The 19,288-nt window shown below is 43.8% G+C and overlaps 1 protein-coding gene across 1 annotated transcript in view; it reads left to right on the top strand.

Moving 5' to 3' along the window:
- Positions 1–19,288, top strand: part of aldh16a1 (aldehyde dehydrogenase 16 family, member A1) — a 95,451-nt gene that overhangs the window by 72,313 nt on the left and 3,850 nt on the right. Inside the window, exons 14-16 of the mRNA XM_084329403.1 lie at positions 1,456–1,660; positions 14,490–14,675; positions 17,315–17,440. Coding sequence (XP_084185529.1) covers positions 1,456–1,660; positions 14,490–14,675; positions 17,315–17,440 — 517 coding nt within the window. The remainder of the gene's footprint in view (positions 1–1,455; positions 1,661–14,489; positions 14,676–17,314; positions 17,441–19,288) is intronic.

Genomic DNA, 19,288 nt, shown 5'->3' with positions numbered 1-19,288 from the left:
CTTATGAGGACACACACACACACACACACAGACTTTATGAGGACACACACACACAGACTTTATGAGGACACACACACACAGACTTTATGAGGACACACACGCACACACACAGACTTTATGAGGACACACACACACACAGACCTTATGAGGACACACACACAGACTTTATGAGGACACACACACACACAGACCTTATGAGGACACACACACACAGACCTTATGAGGACACACACACACACAGACCGTATGAGGACACACACACACAGACCTTATGAGGACACACACACACACAGACCTTATGAGGACACACACACACACAGACCTTATGAGGACACACACACAGACCTTAGATTAGGAGAAAAAACTTTTGCAATGCATTGGACGGCAATCAAAGTTGATGTTGACTCTGAGAGCTGGTACACAAACACACAATGTGATAACTTGTCAGGTATCTTTCTGGCTGGTCATGTAACAACACGCTACGGTAGCTAGCTACATATCACAATGTAACGGTTAACCATCTGTAGTGTGGTAGTGAAAGGTTAACCGTCTGTAGTGTGGTAGTGAAAGGTTACACTTCTGTAGTGTGGTAGTGAAAGGTTAAACTTCTGTAGTGTGGTAGTGAAAGGTTAACCTTCTGTAGTGTGGTAGTGAAAGGTTAAACTTCTGTAGTGTGGTAGTGAAAGGGATAACCTTCTGTAGTGTGGTAGTGAAAGGTTAACCTTCTGTAGTGTGGTAGTGAAAGGTTAACCTTCTGTAGTGTGATAGTGAAAGGTTAAACTTCTGTAGTGTGGTAGTGAAAGGTTAATCTTCTGTAGTGTGGTAGTGAAAGGTTAAACTTCTGTAGTGTGGTAGTGAAAGGTTAACCTTCTGTAGTGTGGTAGTGAAAGGTTAACCTTCTGTAGTGTGGTAGTGAAAGGGTTAACCTTCTGTAGTGTGGTAGTGAAAGGTTAAACTTCTGTAGTGTGGTAGTGAAAGGTTAACCTTCTGTAGTGTGGTAGTGAAAGGGTTAACCGTATGTAATGTGGTAGTGAAAGGGTTAACCTTCTGTAGTGTGGTAGTGAAAGGGTTAACCTTCTGTAGTGTGGTAGTGAAAGGGTTAACCGTCTGTAGTGTGATATAGTGAAAGGGTTAACCGTCTGTAGTGTGGTAGTGAAAGGTTAACCCTCTATAGTGTGGTAGTGAAAGGTTAACCTTCTGTAGTGTGGTAGTGAAAGGTTAACCTTCTGTAGTGTGGTAGTGAAAGGTTAACCTTCTGTAGTGTGGTAGTGAAAGTGTTAACCTTCTGTAGTGTGGTAGTGAAAGGTTAACCTTCTGTAGTGTGGTAGTGAAAGGTTAACCTTCTGTAGTGGTAGTGAAAGGCTAACCTTCTGTAGTGTGGTAGTGAAAGGGGTAAATGTGTGATTAAAAAGGTTACATATAAACATCCTCAACATTCTCTCCTTTCTCCTTCAGTTGGGCGAAGAAGCCTCCGTCTGCACGTGCTCAGTCGCTCTACTCTCTGGCTAAAGGCCTGGAGGCCAAGAGGCAGGATATAGCCACGTCAGTGAAGGTCCAGACCGGCCTCTCATTGGAGGAGGCTGTCGAGGAGGTGGAGCTAAGCATTGGCAGGCTCTGTGATTGGGCGGCACGTTGTGACAAGGGCAGGGGCGGAGCTCCGGTGAGACTTATTTTTTATTTATTGAGACTTATTTTTTATTTATTGTATTGTAGTGAAATAATAAATAACTGAGATGTTACATAACTGCCGTAGACCTCTTGAGCAAGGTAAAGGCAGCAGGAAGGGTACAACTCTGGCAGCTAAGGGTAAGTAAGATTGTTCGTCAAACAGTGTTGAACTTGAGTGCTACAGTCTCAGTGCATAGTAGTATAGACATATTAGCTAGGGCTGTCCCCGACTAAGGATTTGGATGGTCGACTATGATTGGCCAAAATTTGCCGTTAGTCGACTATTGGTCAAAAAAATATATATTTTTACATTTTCTTTTAATTATTATTATTATTATTATAATTTTTTTATCATTCCATTTGGGCTGTGGGGGTGCTTAATGTCTGAAGGAGTCGACTGAAGGCTTCTTGTCCTCTGCAAAAGCATGCAATTGGTCCACTGATGGATACATCTTGATATTTGTCTAGTATAGTGTGTTCATTAGATGGGTGAAATCCTCTTTCAGTGCCTCTGTGCCTGTTTTCGTAGGCAGTTAGCCTCTGGTATGCGTGCCATTAGCGTTAGCCACGCTTCTAGGCCTATTTTCTTTTGGAAAGAATGATAAAAAATAAAAAAAAATATAATTTTTTTTTCTTTTTTTTTTATATTCGACTAAGAGGTTGGCCAGTCGACTATGGCTCCTTTCGACCGATTAGTCGACTAATCGACTAATAGGGGTCAGCCCTAATATTAGCATAGTAGTATAGACATATTAGGACGGTAGGTAGTAGTACAGTATAGGGATAGTACATAGTGGTAAAGTACATAATAGTAAAAGACCGTAAGAAGGTTTTTGTTTTTAGTTTCTTTATTTAGTTTTTATTGATTGACGAAGTGTGTATTTAGTTGACAGTGGAACATTGGGTGGGTTTCAGTTGTCCTGACTGTGGTGGGAAGTTCATTCCACCATTGTGGAGCGAGGACCGAGAATAGCCTGCTTCACTTTGATGACCCCCCAGGAACCCGAATAGGAGTTTGTCTCAAGCAGCAAGATGCAGAGTGTAGGGGTCTTGATGGTGTGTAGTTAGAAGATGCAGAGCGTAGGGGTCTTGAGGGTGTGTAGTTAGAAGATGCACAGCGTAGGGGTATTGAGGGTGTGTAGTTAGAAGATGCAGAGCGTAGGGGTCTTGAGGGTGTGTAGTTAGAAGATGCACAGCGTAGGGGTCTTGAGGGTGTGTAGTTAGAAGATGCAGAGCGTAGGGGTCTTGAGGGTGTGTAGTTAGAAGATGCAGAGCGTAGGGGTCTTGAGGGTGTGTAGTTAGAAGATGCAGAGCGTAGGGGTCTTGAGGGTATGTAGTTAGAAGATGGAGAGCGTAGGGTTTCTGATGGTGTGTAGTTAGAAGATGCAGAGCGTAGGGGTTCTGAGGGTGTGTAGTTAGAAGATGCAGAGCATAGGGGTCTTGAGGGTGTGTAGTTAGAAGATGCAGAGTGTAGGGGTTCTGAGGGTGTGTAGTTAGAAGATACAGAGTGTAGGGGTCTTGAGGGTGTGTAGTTAGAAGATGCAGAGTGTAGGGGTTCTGAGGGTGTGTAGTTAGGAGATGCAGATCGTAGGGGTCTTGAGGGTGTGTAGTTAGAAGATGCAGAGTGTAGGGGTCTTGAGGGTGTGTAGCTAGAAGATGTAGAGCGTAGGGGTCTTGATGGTGTGTAGCTAGAAGATGCAGAGTGTAGGGGTCTTGATGGTGTGTAGCTAGAAGATGCAGAGCGTAGGGGTCTTGAGGGTGTGTAGTTAGAAGATGCAGAGCGTAGGGGTCTTGAGGGTGTGTAGTTAGAAGATGCAGAGTGTAGGGGTCTTGAGGGTGTGTAGTTAGAAGATGCAGAGCGTAGGGGTATTGAGGGTGTGTAGTTAGAAGATGCAGAGCGTAGGGGCTTTGAGGGTGTGTAGTTAGAAGATGTAGAGTCTAGGGGTTCTAAGGGTGTGTAGTTAGAAGATGCAGAGTGTAGGGGTCTTGAGGGTGTGTAGTTAGAAGATGCAGAGCGTAGGGGTCTTGAGGGTGTGTAGTTAGAAGATGCAGAGTGTAGGGGCTTTGAGGGTGTGTAGTTAGAAGATGTAGAGTCTAGGGGTTCTAAGGGTGTGTAGTTAGAAGATGCAGAGTGTAGGGGTCTTGAGGGTGTGTAGTTAGAAGATGCAGAGTGTAGGGGTCTTGAGGGTGTGTAGTTAGAAGATGCAGAGTGTAGGGGTCTTGAGGGTGTGTAGTTAGAAGATGCAGAGCGTAGGGGTCTTGATGGTGTGTAGTTAGAAGATTCAGAGCGTAGGGGTCTTGAGGGTGTGTAGTTAGAAGATGCACAGCGTAGGGGTCTTGAGGGTGTGTAGTTAGAAGATGCAGAGTGTAAGGGTCTTGAGGGTGTGTAGTTAGAAGATGCAGAGCGTAGGGGTCTTGAGGGTGTGTAGTTAGAAGATGCAGAGCGTAGGGATCTTGAGGGTGTGTAGTTAGAAGATGCAGAGCGTAGGGGTCTTGAGGGTGTGTAGTTAGAAGATGCAGAGTGTAGGGGTCTTGAGGGTGTGTAGTTAGAAGATGCAGAGCGTAGGGGTCTTGAGGGTGTGTAGTTAGAAGATGCACAGCGTAGGGGTCTTGAGGGTGTGTAGTTAGAAGATGCAGAGCGTAGGGGTCTTGAGGGTGTGTAGTTAGAAGATGCACAGCGTAAGGGTCTTGAGGGTGTGTAGTTAGAAGATGTAGAGCGTTGGGGTTCTGAGGGTGTGTAGTTAGAAGATGCAGAACGTAGGGATCTTGAGGGTGTGTAGTTAGAAGATGCAGAGCGTAGGGGTCTTGAGGGTGTGTAGTTAGAAGATGCAGAGTGTAGGGGTCTTGAGGGTGTGTAGTTAGAAGATGCAGAGCGTAGGGGTCTTGAGGGTGTGTAGTTAGAAGATGCACAGCGTAAGGGTCTTGAGGGTGTGTAGTTAGAAGATGTAGAGCGTTGGGGTTCTGAGGGTGTGTAGTTAGAAGATGCAGAACGTAGGGATCTTGAGGGTGTGTAGTTAGAAGATGCAGAGCGTAGGGGTCTTGAGGGTGTGTAGTTAGAAGATGCAGAGTGTAGGGGTCTTGAGGGTGTGTAGTTAGAAGATGCAGAGCGTAGGGGTCTTGATGGTGTGTAGTTAGAAGATTCAGAGCGTAGGGGTCTTGAGGGTGTGTAGTTAGAAGATGCACAGCGTAGGGGTCTTGAGGGTGTGTAGTTAGAAGATGCAGAGTGTAAGGGTCTTGAGGGTGTGTAGTTAGAAGATGCAGAGCGTAGGGGTCTTGAGGGTGTGTAGTTAGAAGATGCAGAGCGTAGGGATCTTGAGGGTGTGTAGTTAGAAGATGCAGAGCGTAGGGGTCTTGAGGGTGTGTAGTTAGAAGATGCAGAGTGTAGGGGTCTTGAGGGTGTGTAGTTAGAAGATGCAGAGCGTAGGGGTTCTGAGGGTGTGTAGTTAGAAGATGCACAGCGTAGGGGTCTTGAGGGTGTGTAGTTAGAAGATGCAGAGAGTAGGGGTCTTGAGGGTGTGTAGTTAGAAGATGCAGAGCGTAGGGGTTCTGAGGGTGTGTAGTTAGAAGATGCAGAGCGTAGGGGTCTTGAGGGTGTGTAGTTAGAAGATGCACAGCGTAGGGGTCTTGAGGGTGTGTAGTTAGAAGATGCAGAGCGTAGGGGTCTTGAGGGTGTGTAGTTAGAAGATGCACAGCGTAAGGGTCTTGAGGGTGTGTGTAGTTAGAAGATGTAGAGCGTTGGGGTTCTGAGGGTGTGTAGTTAGAAGATGCAGAACGTAGGGATCTTGAGGGTGTGTAGTTAGAAGATGCAGAGCGTAGGGGTCTTGAGGGTGTGTAGTTAGAAGATGCAGAGCGTAGGGATCTTGAGGGTGTGTAGTTAGAAGATGCAGAGCGTAGGGGTCTTGAGCGTGTGTAGTTAGAAGATGCAGAGTGTAGGGGTCTTGAGGGTGTGTAGTTAGAAGATGCAGAGCGTAGGGGTTCTGAGGGTGTGTAGTTAGAAGATGCACAGCGTAGGGGTCTTGAGGGTGTGTAGTTAGAAGATGCAGAGAGTAGGGGTCTTGAGGGTGTGTAGTTAGAAGATGCAGAGCGTAGGGGTTCTGAGGGTGTGTAGTTAGAAGATGCAGAGCGTAGGGGTCTTGAGGGTGTGTAGTTAGAAGATGCAGAGCGTAGGGGTCTTGAGGGTGTGTAGTTAGAAGATGCACAGCGTAGGGGTCTTGAGGGTGTGTAGTTAGAAGATGCAGAGCGTAGGGGTCTTGAGGGTGTGTAGTTAGAAGATGCACAGCGTAAGGGTCTTGAGGGTGTGTAGTTAGAAGATGTAGAGCGTTGGGGTTCTGAGGGTGTGTAGTTAGAAGATGCAGAACGTAGGGATCTTGAGGGTGTGTAGTTAGAAGATGCAGAGCGTAGGGGTCTTGAGGGTGTGTAGTTAGAAGATGCAGAGTGTAGGGGTCTTGAGGGTGTGTAGTTAGAAGATGCAGAGCGTAGGGGTCTTGATGGTGTGTAGTTAGAAGATTCAGAGCGTAGGGGTCTTGAGGGTGTGTAGTTAGAAGATGCACAGCGTAGGGGTCTTGAGGGTGTGTAGTTAGAAGATGCAGAGTGTAAGGGTCTTGAGGGTGTGTAGTTAGAAGATGCAGAGCGTAGGGGTCTTGAGGGTGTGTAGTTAGAAGATGCAGAGCGTAGGGATCTTGAGGGTGTGTAGTTAGAAGATGCAGAGCGTAGGGGTCTTGAGGGTGTGTAGTTAGAAGATGCAGAGTGTAGGGGTCTTGAGGGTGTGTAGTTAGAAGATGCAGAGCGTAGGGGTTCTGAGGGTGTGTAGTTATAAGATGCAGAGTGTAGGGGTCTTGAGGGTGTGTAGTTAGAAGATGCAGAGAGTGGGGGTCTTGAGGGTGTGTAGTTAGAAGATGCAGAGCGTAGGGGTTCTGAGGGTGTGTAGTTAGAAGATGCAGAGTGTAGGGGTCTTGAGGGTGTGTAGTTAGAAGATGCACAGCGTAGGGGTCTTGAGGGTGTGTAGTTAGAAGATGCAGAGCGTAGGGGTCTTGAGGGTGTGTAGTTAGAAGATGCACAGCGTAAGGGTCTTGAGGGTGTGTAGTTAGAAGATGCAGAGCGTAGGGGTCTTGAGGGTGTGTAGTTAGAAGATGCAGAGTGTAGGGGTCTTGAGGGTGTGTAGTTGGAAGATGCAGAGTGTAGGGGTCTTGAGGGTGTGTAGTTAGAAGATGTAGAGCGTTGGGGTTCTGAGGGTGTGTAGTTAGAAGATGCAGAACGTAGGAATCTTGAGGGTGTGTAGTTAGAAGATGCAGAGCGTAGGGGTCTTGAGGGTGTGTAGTTAGAAGATGCAGAGTGTAGGGGTCTTGAGGGTGTGTAGTTAGAAGATGCAGAGCGTAGGGATCTTGAGGGTGTGTAGTTAGAAGATGCAGAGCGTAGGGGTCTTGAGGGTGTGTAGTTAGAAGATGCAGAATGTAGGGGTCTTGAGGGTGTGTAGTTAGAAGATGCAGAGTGTAGGGGTCTTGAGGGTGTGTAGTTAGAAGATGCAGAGCGTAGGGATCTTGAGGGTGTGTAGTTAGAAGATGCAGAGCGTAGGGGTCTTGAGGGTGTGTAGTTAGAAGATGCAGAATGTAGGGGTCTTGAGGGTGTGTAGTTAGAAGATGCAGAGCGTAGGGGTCTTGAAGGTGTGTAGTTAGAAGATGCAGAGCGTAGGGGTCTTGAGGGTGTGTTAGAAGATGCAGAGTGTAGGGGTCTTGAGGGTGTGTAGTTAGAAGATGCAGAGCGTAGGGGTTCTGAGGGTGTGTAGTTAGAAGATGCAGAGTGTAGGGGTTCTGAGGGTGTGTAGTTAGAAGATGCAGAGTGTAGGGGTCTTGAGGGTGTGTAGTTAGAAGATGCAGAGCATAGGGGTCTTGAGGGTGTGTAGTTAGAAGATGCAGAGTGTAGGGGTTCTGAGGGTGTGTAGTTAGAAGATGCAGAGCGTAGGGGTTCTGAGGGTGTGTAGTTAGAAGATGCAGAGTAGGGGTTCTGAGGGTGTGTAGTTAGAAGATGCAGAGCGTAGGGGTTCTGAGGGTGTGTAGTTAGAAGATGCAGAGCGTAGGGGTCTTGAGTGTGTGTAGTTAGAAGATGCAGAGCGTAGGGGTCTTGAGGGTGTGTAGTTAGAAGATGCAGAGCGTAGGGGTCTTGAGGGTGTGTAGTTAGAAGATGCAGAGTGTAGGGGTCTTGAGTGTGTGTAGTTATAAGATGCAGAGTGTAGGGGTCTTGAGGGTGTGTAGTTAGAAGATGCAGAGCGTAGGGGTCTTGAGGGTGTGTAGTTAGAAGATGCAGAGCGTAGGGGTCTTGAGGGTGTGTAGTTAGAAGATGCAGAGCGTAGGGGTCTTGAGGGTGTGTAGCTAGAAGATGCAGAGCGTAGGGGTTCTGAGGGTGTGTAGTTAGAAACCATTGACCCGGAGGTAGGAGGGAGCTGTTCCCCTCGCTGCACAGTATATCAGGTGAAGGACCTTGAGGTGTATTCTTGTGGCGATGGGAAGCCAGTGCAGCTCTCTGAGAAGTGGGGTGACATGGGCTGGACTTTGGCAGGTTGGGGATCAGGCGAGCCGCTGTGTTCTGTACGAGTTGGAAGAGCTTTGGTGGTGGAGGCCAGTAAACAGCTGGCAGAGCGTTGCAGTAGTTGAGGCGCGACATGACTGTTAACCCTTTCACTGCCACGTGTAGGGATGGGAATTGATAAGATTTTATCGATACGATTCCATTATCGATTCTGCTTATCGATACGATTCTTTTTTTTTTTTTTTTTATCCACTTTTTCTCCCATTTTTCCATATTTTCTCCCATCCCAATTTCGTATCATCCAATTCAACCCTCCCCTGTCACGAACGCTGTTTCTTGCCTCCCACAAGCCGGCTGCAATGTGGACTAAGTCATACATAGCACAAGTCCCCTCCGGTACTTGAGGTAACAGCAGTCGCATCTTTTCACCTGCGCAGCTCGATCTCTCAGTGTCGAGGAGTAACGCGTGGGAGGCTCACGCTGCCCCCGACACTTCCTGATTCTACTGCGCAGGCGCACCAACCGACTTGTAGGAGTCGCTTGTTCACAACGTTCGATCCCCACCCTTCAGTTTTCCCTCCCCGTAATACGGCCAATGTGTATTACTGCGGACGACCAGCCAAACTGAAAAACAATGTGGAGAGCTGGATTCGAACACGCGAATCCTAGCGTCTCCACACTGGTGGCGAGTGCCTTGCCCACTACACCACCTAGCCGCCCTTTTTATCGATACGATTCTTTATCGATTCCTGATGAATTTATTATTTCAATAAATAAATTGTGAAATGCAACAGAACTAAGCTGGTTAGAATAACAACATGCAACTTGACATTTCTGATTGTCATTTATTGTTGAGCCCGCATGTCAGAAAAATACAAAAACTGTAAAAAAAAAAAAAAAAAAAAAAAAAACTATAGCCTACACTTAAATAAAATATATTGTGTTTTTGAGATTCTCTTAAAAAAAATATTTTAATTTTTTTTATTCTTAAACTAATTTAATCTATTGAACCGTAGTTGCATTCAACAGGTCGTTATTCCTCTGTCTTCTCTGTCTCTGGTCTTTCAGAGACACACACACACACACACAGAGCTCCCTCCCTGGTCCCCGCTCGCCCCTGTCAGGTATTGGCTCGTGTTGCTACACGGACATGTTTGTATGTTGCACGGTACTTCCTGACTTACCTACTAGTAAACAAACAGTCAACGTGATCACACGCTCTCCGTCTCTTATTATATGTGAACTAAAGAGTACAAGGTTTACACAACAGCCCCCACCCCTTTTTTATTTTATTTGTACCTGTACTACCTGCTGTCAGCTGTTATCTCTCTCTGTGAGCTTGATTAGCTAGCGTTAGCTCCGCGGCTAATCTTAAGGTTACCCTGAATTAATTCAATGGCTAGGTTCTAAAACATTGGAGTAGTTTTCACTGCACATAGAAACAGCCAAACAGTGGGAGCATTTCGGGAGCATATGACCAAAACCCAGGCAATTTTCGAGCCCTTCAGGAATCAAATAGTCTGCCATGGGGGCGCCCCAGTGTTGAACCACATAACGTGCTGAGTCGCGGCACGGCCGACCCGGGTTCGATTCCCGAACCCGTCGTTATTTGTCGAATGTCTTCCCCCCCCCCACTCTGTCTGCCGTTTCACCTCTCGCTCTCTCTACTGGACTGCCCAGTAGAATAAAGCGATAAACGCTAAAATACAAAAAAAAAAAAAAAAAAATAGTCTGCCATGGCTACATGCGTGCCGCTAACGTTATGCGCAACTGTAGAAAAAACCTGGCAGCGATAAGAGGAATCGATAGTCACGGAGGCATGCGATTCCAGGAATCGGACAATTAGGAACCGGCTCCCAACAGGAACCGGTTTTAGATTCCCATCCCTAGCCACACGACAACCGGTTAACGCTTTCACTACCACACTAGAGACGGTTAACCTTTCCCTACCACACTTAGGGTGACCAAATCCATATGATCCAGTCGATTTTGCGGGACATTTGTTGAAATTGCGAGACAGTAATGAATATGTATACAATAATCATATTTACATAATGTATTCATTTTTAGGAAAACCTAAAGGGCTCGATATTGCGACCGTTTTGTGTGTGCAGTGAAAACTGAAAGTGCTTTGCATCCTAGTCATTCATTTACATGGTAAAGTAACGTTAGCCGCTAGCTAGCTAAATAGCCATGCTCATTGCAGAGAGATTGAAAGAGAACACTGAGCTGGCACGGGTGGGGGCTCGGGGGGGAGGGAGCTGTGTGTGTGTGTGTGTGTGTGTGTGTGTGTGTGTGTGTGTGTGTGTGTGCGTGTGCGTGTGCGTGTGCGTGTGTGTGTGTGTGTGTGTGGTGAATTGCTTTCCTAGATGTTACTTATGTGTCAGTTATGTTTTTACTGTTAACCTTTATTTATACAGGTAGGTTATTGCTAACAAATTCTCTTTTGCAATAACAACCTGTTGAATGCAATTACAGTTCAATAGATTAAATTAGTTCTCAAATACATTATTTTATTTAAGTGTATAGTTAATAAATTTTTTACAGTTTTTGTATTTTTCTGACATGGGGGCTCAACAATAAATTATAAATGACAATCAGAAATGTCAAGTTGCATGTTGTTATTCTAACCAGCTTAGTTCTGTTGCATTTCCAATTAATTTATTAAAATTATAAATGGATCAGGAATCGATAAGGGAATCGATAAAGAATAGGATCGATAAGCAGAATCGATAATGGAATTGTATCGATAAAATCGTATCAATTCCCATCCCTACTCTTGACTAACTCTTGACTAACTCTTGACTAACTCTTGACTAACTCTTGTCTAACTCTTGACAAACTTGTGTCTAACTCGACTAACTCTTGACTAACTCTTGTCTAACTCTTGACAAACTTGTGTCTAACTCTTGACTAACTCTTGACTAACTCCTGACTAACTTGACTAACTCTTGACTAACTCTTGACTAACTCCTGACTAACTCTTGACTAACTCTTGACAAACTTGTGTCTAACTCGACTAACTCTTGACTAACTCCTGACTAACTTGACTAACTCTTGACTAACTCTTGACTAACTCCTGACTAACTTGACTAACTCTTGACTAACTCTTGACTAACTCCTGACTAACTTGACTAACTCTTGACTAACTCTTGTCTAACTCTTGACTAACTCCTGACTAACTTGACTAACTCTTGACTAACTCTTGACTAACTCTTGTCTAACTCTTGACTAATTCTTGACTGACTCTTGTCTAACTCTTGACTAACTCTTGACTAACTCTTGTCTAACTCTTGACTAACTCTTGACTGACTCTTGTCTAACTCTTGACTAACTCTTGACTAACTCTTGACTAACTCTTGTCTAACTCCTGACTAACTCTTTACTAACTCCTGACTAACTCCTGACTAACTCTTGACTAACTCTTGACTAACTCTTGACTAACTCTTGTCTAACTCTTGTCTAACTCTTGACTAACTCCTGACTAACTCCTGACTAACTTGACTAACTCTTGACTAACTCTTGACTAACTCTTGACTAACTCTTGTCTAACTCTTGACTAACTCTTGTCTAACTCTTGACTAACTTGACTAACTCTTGTCTAACTCTTGTCTAACTCTTGACTAACTCTTGTCTAACTCTTGACTAACTCTTGACTAACTTGACTAACTCTTGTCTAACTCTTGACTAACTCTTGACTAACTCTTGTCTAACTCTTGTCTAACTCTTGACTAACTTGACTAACTCTTGTCTAACTCTTGACTAACTCTTGACTAACTCTTGTCTAACTCTTGTCTAACTCTTGACTAACTCTTGTCTAACTCTTGACTAACTTGACTAACTCTTGTCTAACTCTTGACTAACTCTTGTCTAACTCTTGACTAACTTGACTAACTCTTGTCTAACTCTTGACTAACTCTTGACTAACTCTTGTCTAACTCTTGACTAACTCTTGACTAACTCTTGACTAACTCTTGTCTAACTCTTGACTTAACTCTTGACTAACTCTTGACTAACTCTTGACTAACTCTTGACTAACTCTTGACTAACTTGACTAACTCTTGACTAACTCTTGTCTAACTTGACTAACTCTTGTCTAACTCTTGACTAACTCTTGACTAACTCTTGACTAACTCTTGACTAACTCTTGTCTAACTCTTGACTTAACTCTTGACTAACTCTTGACTAACTCTTGACTAACTCCTGACTAACTCTTGTCTAATTCTTGACTAACTCTTGACTAACTCTTGACTAACTCTTATCTAACTCTTGTCTAACTCTTGACTAACTCTTGACTAACTCTTGACTAACTCTTATCTAACTCCTGACTAACTCTTTACTAACTCTTGACTAACTCTTGACTAACTCTTGACTAACTCTTATCTAACTCCTGACTAACTCTTGTCTAACTCTTGACTAACTCTTGACTAACTCTTATCTAACTCCTGACTAACTCTTGTCTAACTCTTGACTAACTCTTGACTAACTCTTGTCTAACTCTTGACTAACTCTTGACTAACTCTTGACTAACTCTTATCTAACTCCTGACTAACTCTTGTCTAACTCCTGACTAACTCTTGACTAACTCTTGTCTAACTCTTGACTAACTCTTGTCTAACTCTTGACTAACTCTTGTCTAACTCTTGACTAACTCTTGTCTAACTCCTGACTAATTCCTGACTAACTCTTGTCTAACTCCTGACTAACTCCTGACTAACTCTTGTCTAACTCTTGACTAACTCATGACTAACTCTTGACTAACTCTTGACTAACTCTTGTCTAACTCTTGACTAACTCTTGACTAACTCTTGTCTAACTCTTGACTAACTCTTGTCTAACTCTTGACTAACTTGACTAACTCTTGTCTAACTCTTGACTAACTCTTGTCTAACTCTTGACTAACTCTTGTCTAACTCTTGACTAACTCTTGACTAACTCTTGTCTAACTCTTGACTAACTTGACTAACTCTTGTCTAACTCTTGACTAACTCTTGTCTAACTCTTGACTAACTTGACTAACTCTTGTCTAACTCTTGACTAACTCTTGACTAACTCTTGTCTAACTCTTGACTAACTCTTGACTAACTCTTGACTAACTCTTGTCTAACTCTTGACTTAACTCTTGACTAACTCTTGACTAACTCTTGACTAACTCTTGACTAACTCTTGACTAACTTGACTAACTCTTGACTAACTCTTGTCTAACTTGACTAACTCTTGTCTAACTCTTGACTAACTCTTGACTAACTCTTGACTAACTCCTGACTAACTCTTGTCTAACTCTTGACTAACTCTTGACTAACTCTTGACTAACTCTTGTCTAACTCTTGACTTAACTCTTGACTAACTCTTGACTAACTCTTGACTAACTCTTGACTAACTCCTGACTAACTCTTGTCTAATTCTTGACTAACTCTTGACTAACTCTTGACTAACTCTTATCTAACTCTTGACTAACTCTTATCTAACTCTTGACTAACTCTTGACTAACTCTTGACTAACTCTTGACTAACTCTTATCTAACTCCTGACTAACTCTTTACTAACTCTTGACTAACTCTTGACTAACTCTTATCTAACTCCTGACTAACTCTTGTCTAACTCTTGACTAACTCTTGACTAACTCTTATCTAACTCCTGACTAACTCTTGTCTAACTCTTGACTAACTCTTGACTAACTCTTGTCTAACTCTTGACTAACTCTTGACTAACTCTTATCTAACTCTTGACTAACTCTTGTCTAACTCTTGACTAACTCTTGTCTAACTCTTGACTAACTCTTGTCTAACTCCTGACTAATTCCTGACTAACTCTTGTCTAACTCCTGACTAACTCCTGACTAACTCTTGTCTAACTCCTGACTAACTCATGACTAACTCTTGACTAACTCTTGACTAACTCTTGACTAATTCCTGACTAACTCTTGTCTAACTCCTGACTAACTCCTGACTAACTCTTGACTAACTCTTGACTAACTCTTGTCTAACTCCTGACTAACTCCTGACTAACTCCTGACTAACTCCTGACTAACTCTTGACTAACTCTTGTCTAACTCTTGACTAACTCTTGACTAACTTGACTAACTCTTGACTAACTCTTGACTAACTCTTGTCTAACTCTTGACTAACTCTTGTCTAACTCTTGACTAACTCTTGACTAACTCTTGACTAACTCTTGTCTAACTCTTGACTAACTCTTGACTAACTCTTGACTAACTCTTGACTAACTTGACTAACTCTTGTATAACTCTATAATTCTCTTTCTTGATACCTGACACCTGTTTTTCTGTGTCTCCTCCAGCCCGTCCCCCAGTCCGGCACCGCCCTCTCCCTCTCAGAGGCTCTGGGAGTGGTGGGGGTTGTCCTTCCTGACGACAAGCCCCTCCTCTCCATGGTGACGGTGCTCGGGGCCACCATCGCCATGGGCAACGCTGTTGTCATGGTGCCCAGTCAGAAGTACCCGCTCCCTGCCTTGGAATTCATCCAGGTGTGTGTGTGTGTGGGTGGGGGTGTGTCATCCTGGCCCCACCTCCTCTCTTTCATAACAAAGGATTTTGGTCTGTAACTCCTTTCCCTATATCTCTCCTCCTCCTCTCTCTATCTCTCTCCTCCTCCCTCTATCTCTCTCTTTCTATCTCTCTCCTCCTTCTATCTATCTCTCCTCCTCTCTCCATCTCTCTCCTCCTCCCTCTATCTCTCTCCTTCTATCTCTCTCCTCCTTCTATCTATCTCTCCTCCTCTCTCTATCTCTCTCCTCCTCCCTCTATCTCTTCTTCTATCTCTCTCCTCCTCTCTCTATCTCTCTCCTCCTCCTCTCTATCTCTCTCCTCCCTCTATCTCTCTCCTCCTCCTCTCTATCTCTCTCCTCCTCTCTATCTCTCTCCTCCCTCTATCTCTCTATTTCTATCTCTCTCCTCCTCCCTCTATCTATCTCATTCTATCTTTCTCCTCCTTCTATCTATCTATCTATCTCTCCTCCTCCTCTCTATCTCTCTCCTCCTCCCTCTATCTCTCTCCTTCCATCTCTCTCCTCCTTCTATCTATCTCTCCTCCTCCTCTCTATCTCTCTCCTCCTTCTCTCTATCTCTCTCCTCCCTCTATCTCTCTCCTTCTATCTCTCTCCTCCTTCTATCTCCTCCTCCCTCTATCTCTCTATTTCTATCTCTCTCCTCCTCCCTCTATCTCTCTCCTATCTCTCTCCTCCTTCTATCTATCTCTCCTCATCCCTCTATCTCTCTCCTTCTATCTATCTCTCCTCCTCCCTCTATCTCTCTCCTATCTCTCTCCTCCTTCTATCTATCTCTCCTCATCCCTCTATCTCTCTCCTTCTATCTATCTCTCCTCCTCCTCTCTATCTCTCTCCTCATCCCTCTATCTCTCTCCTTCCATCTCTCTCCTCCTTCTATCTATCTATCTCTCCTCCTCCTTTCTATCTCTCTCCTCCTCCCTCTATCTCTCTCCTCATCCCTCTATCTCTCTCCTTCCATCTTTCTCCTCCTTCTATCTATCTCTCTTCCTCCTCTCTATCTCTCTCCTTCTATCTCTCTCCTCCTTCTATCTCCTCATCCCTCTATCTCTCTCCTTCTATCTCCTCCTCCCTCTATCTCTCTATTTCTATCTCTCTCCTCCTCCCTCTATCTCTCTCCTATCTCTCTCCTCCTATCTATCTCTCCTCCTCTCTCTATCTCTCTCCTCATCCCTCTATCTCTCTCCTTCTATCTATCTCTCCTCCTCTCTATCTCTCTCCTCCTCTCTATCTCTCTCCTCATCCCTCTATCTCTCTCCTTCCATCTCTCTCCTCCTCCTCTCTATCTCTCTCCTCCTCCCTCTATCTCTCTCCTCATCCCTCTATCTCTCTCCTTCCATCTCTCTCCTCCTTCTATCTATCTCTCCTCCTCCTCCTCCTCCTCCTCCTCCTCCTCTCTATCTATCTCTCCTCCTTCTATCTATCTCTCCTCCTCCTCCTCTCTATCTATCTCTCCTCCTCCTCTCTATCTCTCTCCTCATCCATCTATCTCTCTCCTATCTCTCTCCTCCTTCTATCTATCTCTCCTCCTCTCTCTATCTCTCTCCTCCTCCCTCTATCTCTCTCCTATCTCTCTCCTCCTTCTATCTATCTCTCCTCCTCTCTCTATCTCTCTCCTCATCCCTCTATCTCTCTCCTTCTATCTATCTCTCCTCCTCCTCTCTATCTCTCCTCCTCCCTCTATCTCTCTCCTTCTATCTCTCTCCTCATTCTATCTATCTCTCCTCCTCCCTCTATCTCTCTCCTCCTATCTCTCCTCCTTCTATCTATCTCTCCTCCTCTCTATCGCTCTCCTCCTCCCTCTATCTCTCTCCTTCTATCTCTCTCCTCCTTCTATCTATCTCTCCTCCTCTCTCTATATCTCCCTTCCTCCTATCTCTCATCCTCCTTCTATCTCTCTCCTCCCTCTATCTCTCCTTTTTTTTCTCCCTTCCTCTATCTCTCCTCCTACCTCTATCTCTCTCCTCCCTCTATCTCTCCTCCCTCTATCTCTCCTCCTCCCTCTATCTCTCTCCTCCCTCTATCTCTCTCCTCCCTCTATCTCTCCTCCCTCTATCTCTCCTCCTCCCTCTATCTCTCTCCTCCCTCTATCTCTCCTCCCTCTATCTTGCCTCTTCCCTCTCCCCCCCTCTCCCCCCTCCCTCTCTCCCTCTACCCCCCCCTCTATCCCCCCTCCCTCTCCCTCTCTCCTTCCCCCCCCCTCCCTCCCCCCCTCCCTCTCCATCTCTCCCCCCCCCCTCTCTCCCCCCTCCCTCTCTCCCTCTATCCCCCCTCCCTCTCTCCTCTCTCGTCCTTCCTCCCCCCCTCCCTCTCCCTCTCTCCTCTCTCCCCCTCCCTCTCCCTCTCTCCCCCCCTCTCTCCCCTCTCCCTCTCTCCTCTCCCCCCCTCTCTCCCCCCTCCCTCTCTCCCTCTATCCCCCCTCCCTCTCTCCTCTCTCCCCCTCCCTCTCCCTCTCTCCCCCCCCTCTCTCCCCCTCCCTCTCCATCTCCCTCTCTCCCCCCCCTCTCTCCCCCCTCCCTCTCCCTCTCTCCTCTCTCCCCCTCCCTCCCCCCCTCCCTCTCCCCCCTCCCTCTCCCCCCTCCCTCCTTCTTGTACTCCAGGTGCTCCAGGCCTCAGACCTGCCAGCAGGATTGGTCAACATCATAACAGGAAGTAGAGATCAGCTGACCGCGGCTCTGGCCAATCACAGTGTCATAAAGGCCATCTGGTACTGGGGTAGTCTGGAGGTAAAGACATACATACAGATATACTATACATACAGATATACTATACATACAGATATACTATACATACAGATATACTATACATACAGATATACTATACATACAGATATACTATACATACAGATATACTATACATACAGATGTACTATATATACAGATGTACTATACATACAGATGTACTATACATACAGATATACTATACATACAGATATAATACATACAGATATACTATACATACAGATATATACAGATATACTATACATACAGATGTACTATACATACAGATACATACAGATATACTATACATACAGATGTACTATATATACAGATATACTATACATACAGATGTACTATACATACAGATATACTATACATACAGATATAATACATACAGATATACTATACATACAGATATATACAGATATACTATACATACAGATGTACTATACATACAGATACATACAGATATACTATACATACAGATATATACAGATATACTATACATACAGATATACTATACATACAGATATACTATACATACAGATGTACTATACATACAGATATACTATACATACAGATATACTATACATACAGATATACTATACATACAGATATACTATACATACAGATATACTATACATACAGATGTACTATACATACAGATATACTATACATACAGATGTACTATACATACAGATATACTATATATACAGATATACTATACATACAGATATACTATACATACAGATATACTATACATACAGATATACTATACATACAGATATACTATATATACAGATATACTATACATACAGATATATACAGATATACTATACATACAGATATACTATACATACAGATGTACTATATATACAGATATACTATACATACAGATATACTATACATACAGATATACTATATGTACAGATATATACAGATATACTATACATACAGATATACTATATGTACAGATATATACAGATATACTATACATACAGATATACTATACATACAGATGTACTATACATACAGATATACTATACATACAGATATACTATACATACAGATATACTATACATACAGATGTACTACATACAGATATACTATATATACTATACATACAGATATACTATACATACAGATGTACTACATACAGATGTACTACATACAGATATACTATACATACAGATATACTATACATACAGATATACTATACATACAGATGTACTATACATACAGATATACTATACATACAGATATACTACATACAGATGTACTACATACAGATATACTATACATACAGATATACTATACATACAGATGTACTATACATACAGATGTACTACATACAGATGTACTATACATACAGGGGCAGTCACACTTGTATGCACTGTCTAGATCTCCCTCAGGAAGGGTAGTAGTTTGGCAAGGTAACTTCCAAGGAAACAATTCGGACTTGTTGACTTCCTGGTTCATACTCTTTTAATTCCGAAGTAGATCATACAGTCTTTAACCAGCTCTTGCTGGCTGTAGTCAGTTCAGTAATCAGTTACTGTACGTCAGTTTCATCAACGATAGTCAGATTATTAACCTGGTGGTAAACGGAGAACAATAGGTGCAATCAATGATAAGTTTGAGCATTACACAATAACATTAGATTGGAGCCCGCGTTATAGGGAGGTGTAGTCATGGTTACGTTATTGCTGTTTCCGGCTGGTCCACCATCTTGAAAACACAATGTAATTCCCCATTGACCATTTCTAAATTGTCTCGTTTAAAACAAATAAAGCATTAACATTTGCATGGTGTACCTTTCTGTGCGTATTCATCCACAATCTATAGCTCAACATG

This window comes from Notolepis coatsorum, assembly GCF_963971535.1.
Source record: "Notolepis coatsorum genome assembly, chromosome: 14".
NCBI lineage: Eukaryota > Metazoa > Chordata > Actinopteri > Aulopiformes > Paralepididae > Notolepis > Notolepis coatsorum.
This window is presented reverse-complemented; position numbering and strand designations above follow the sequence as displayed.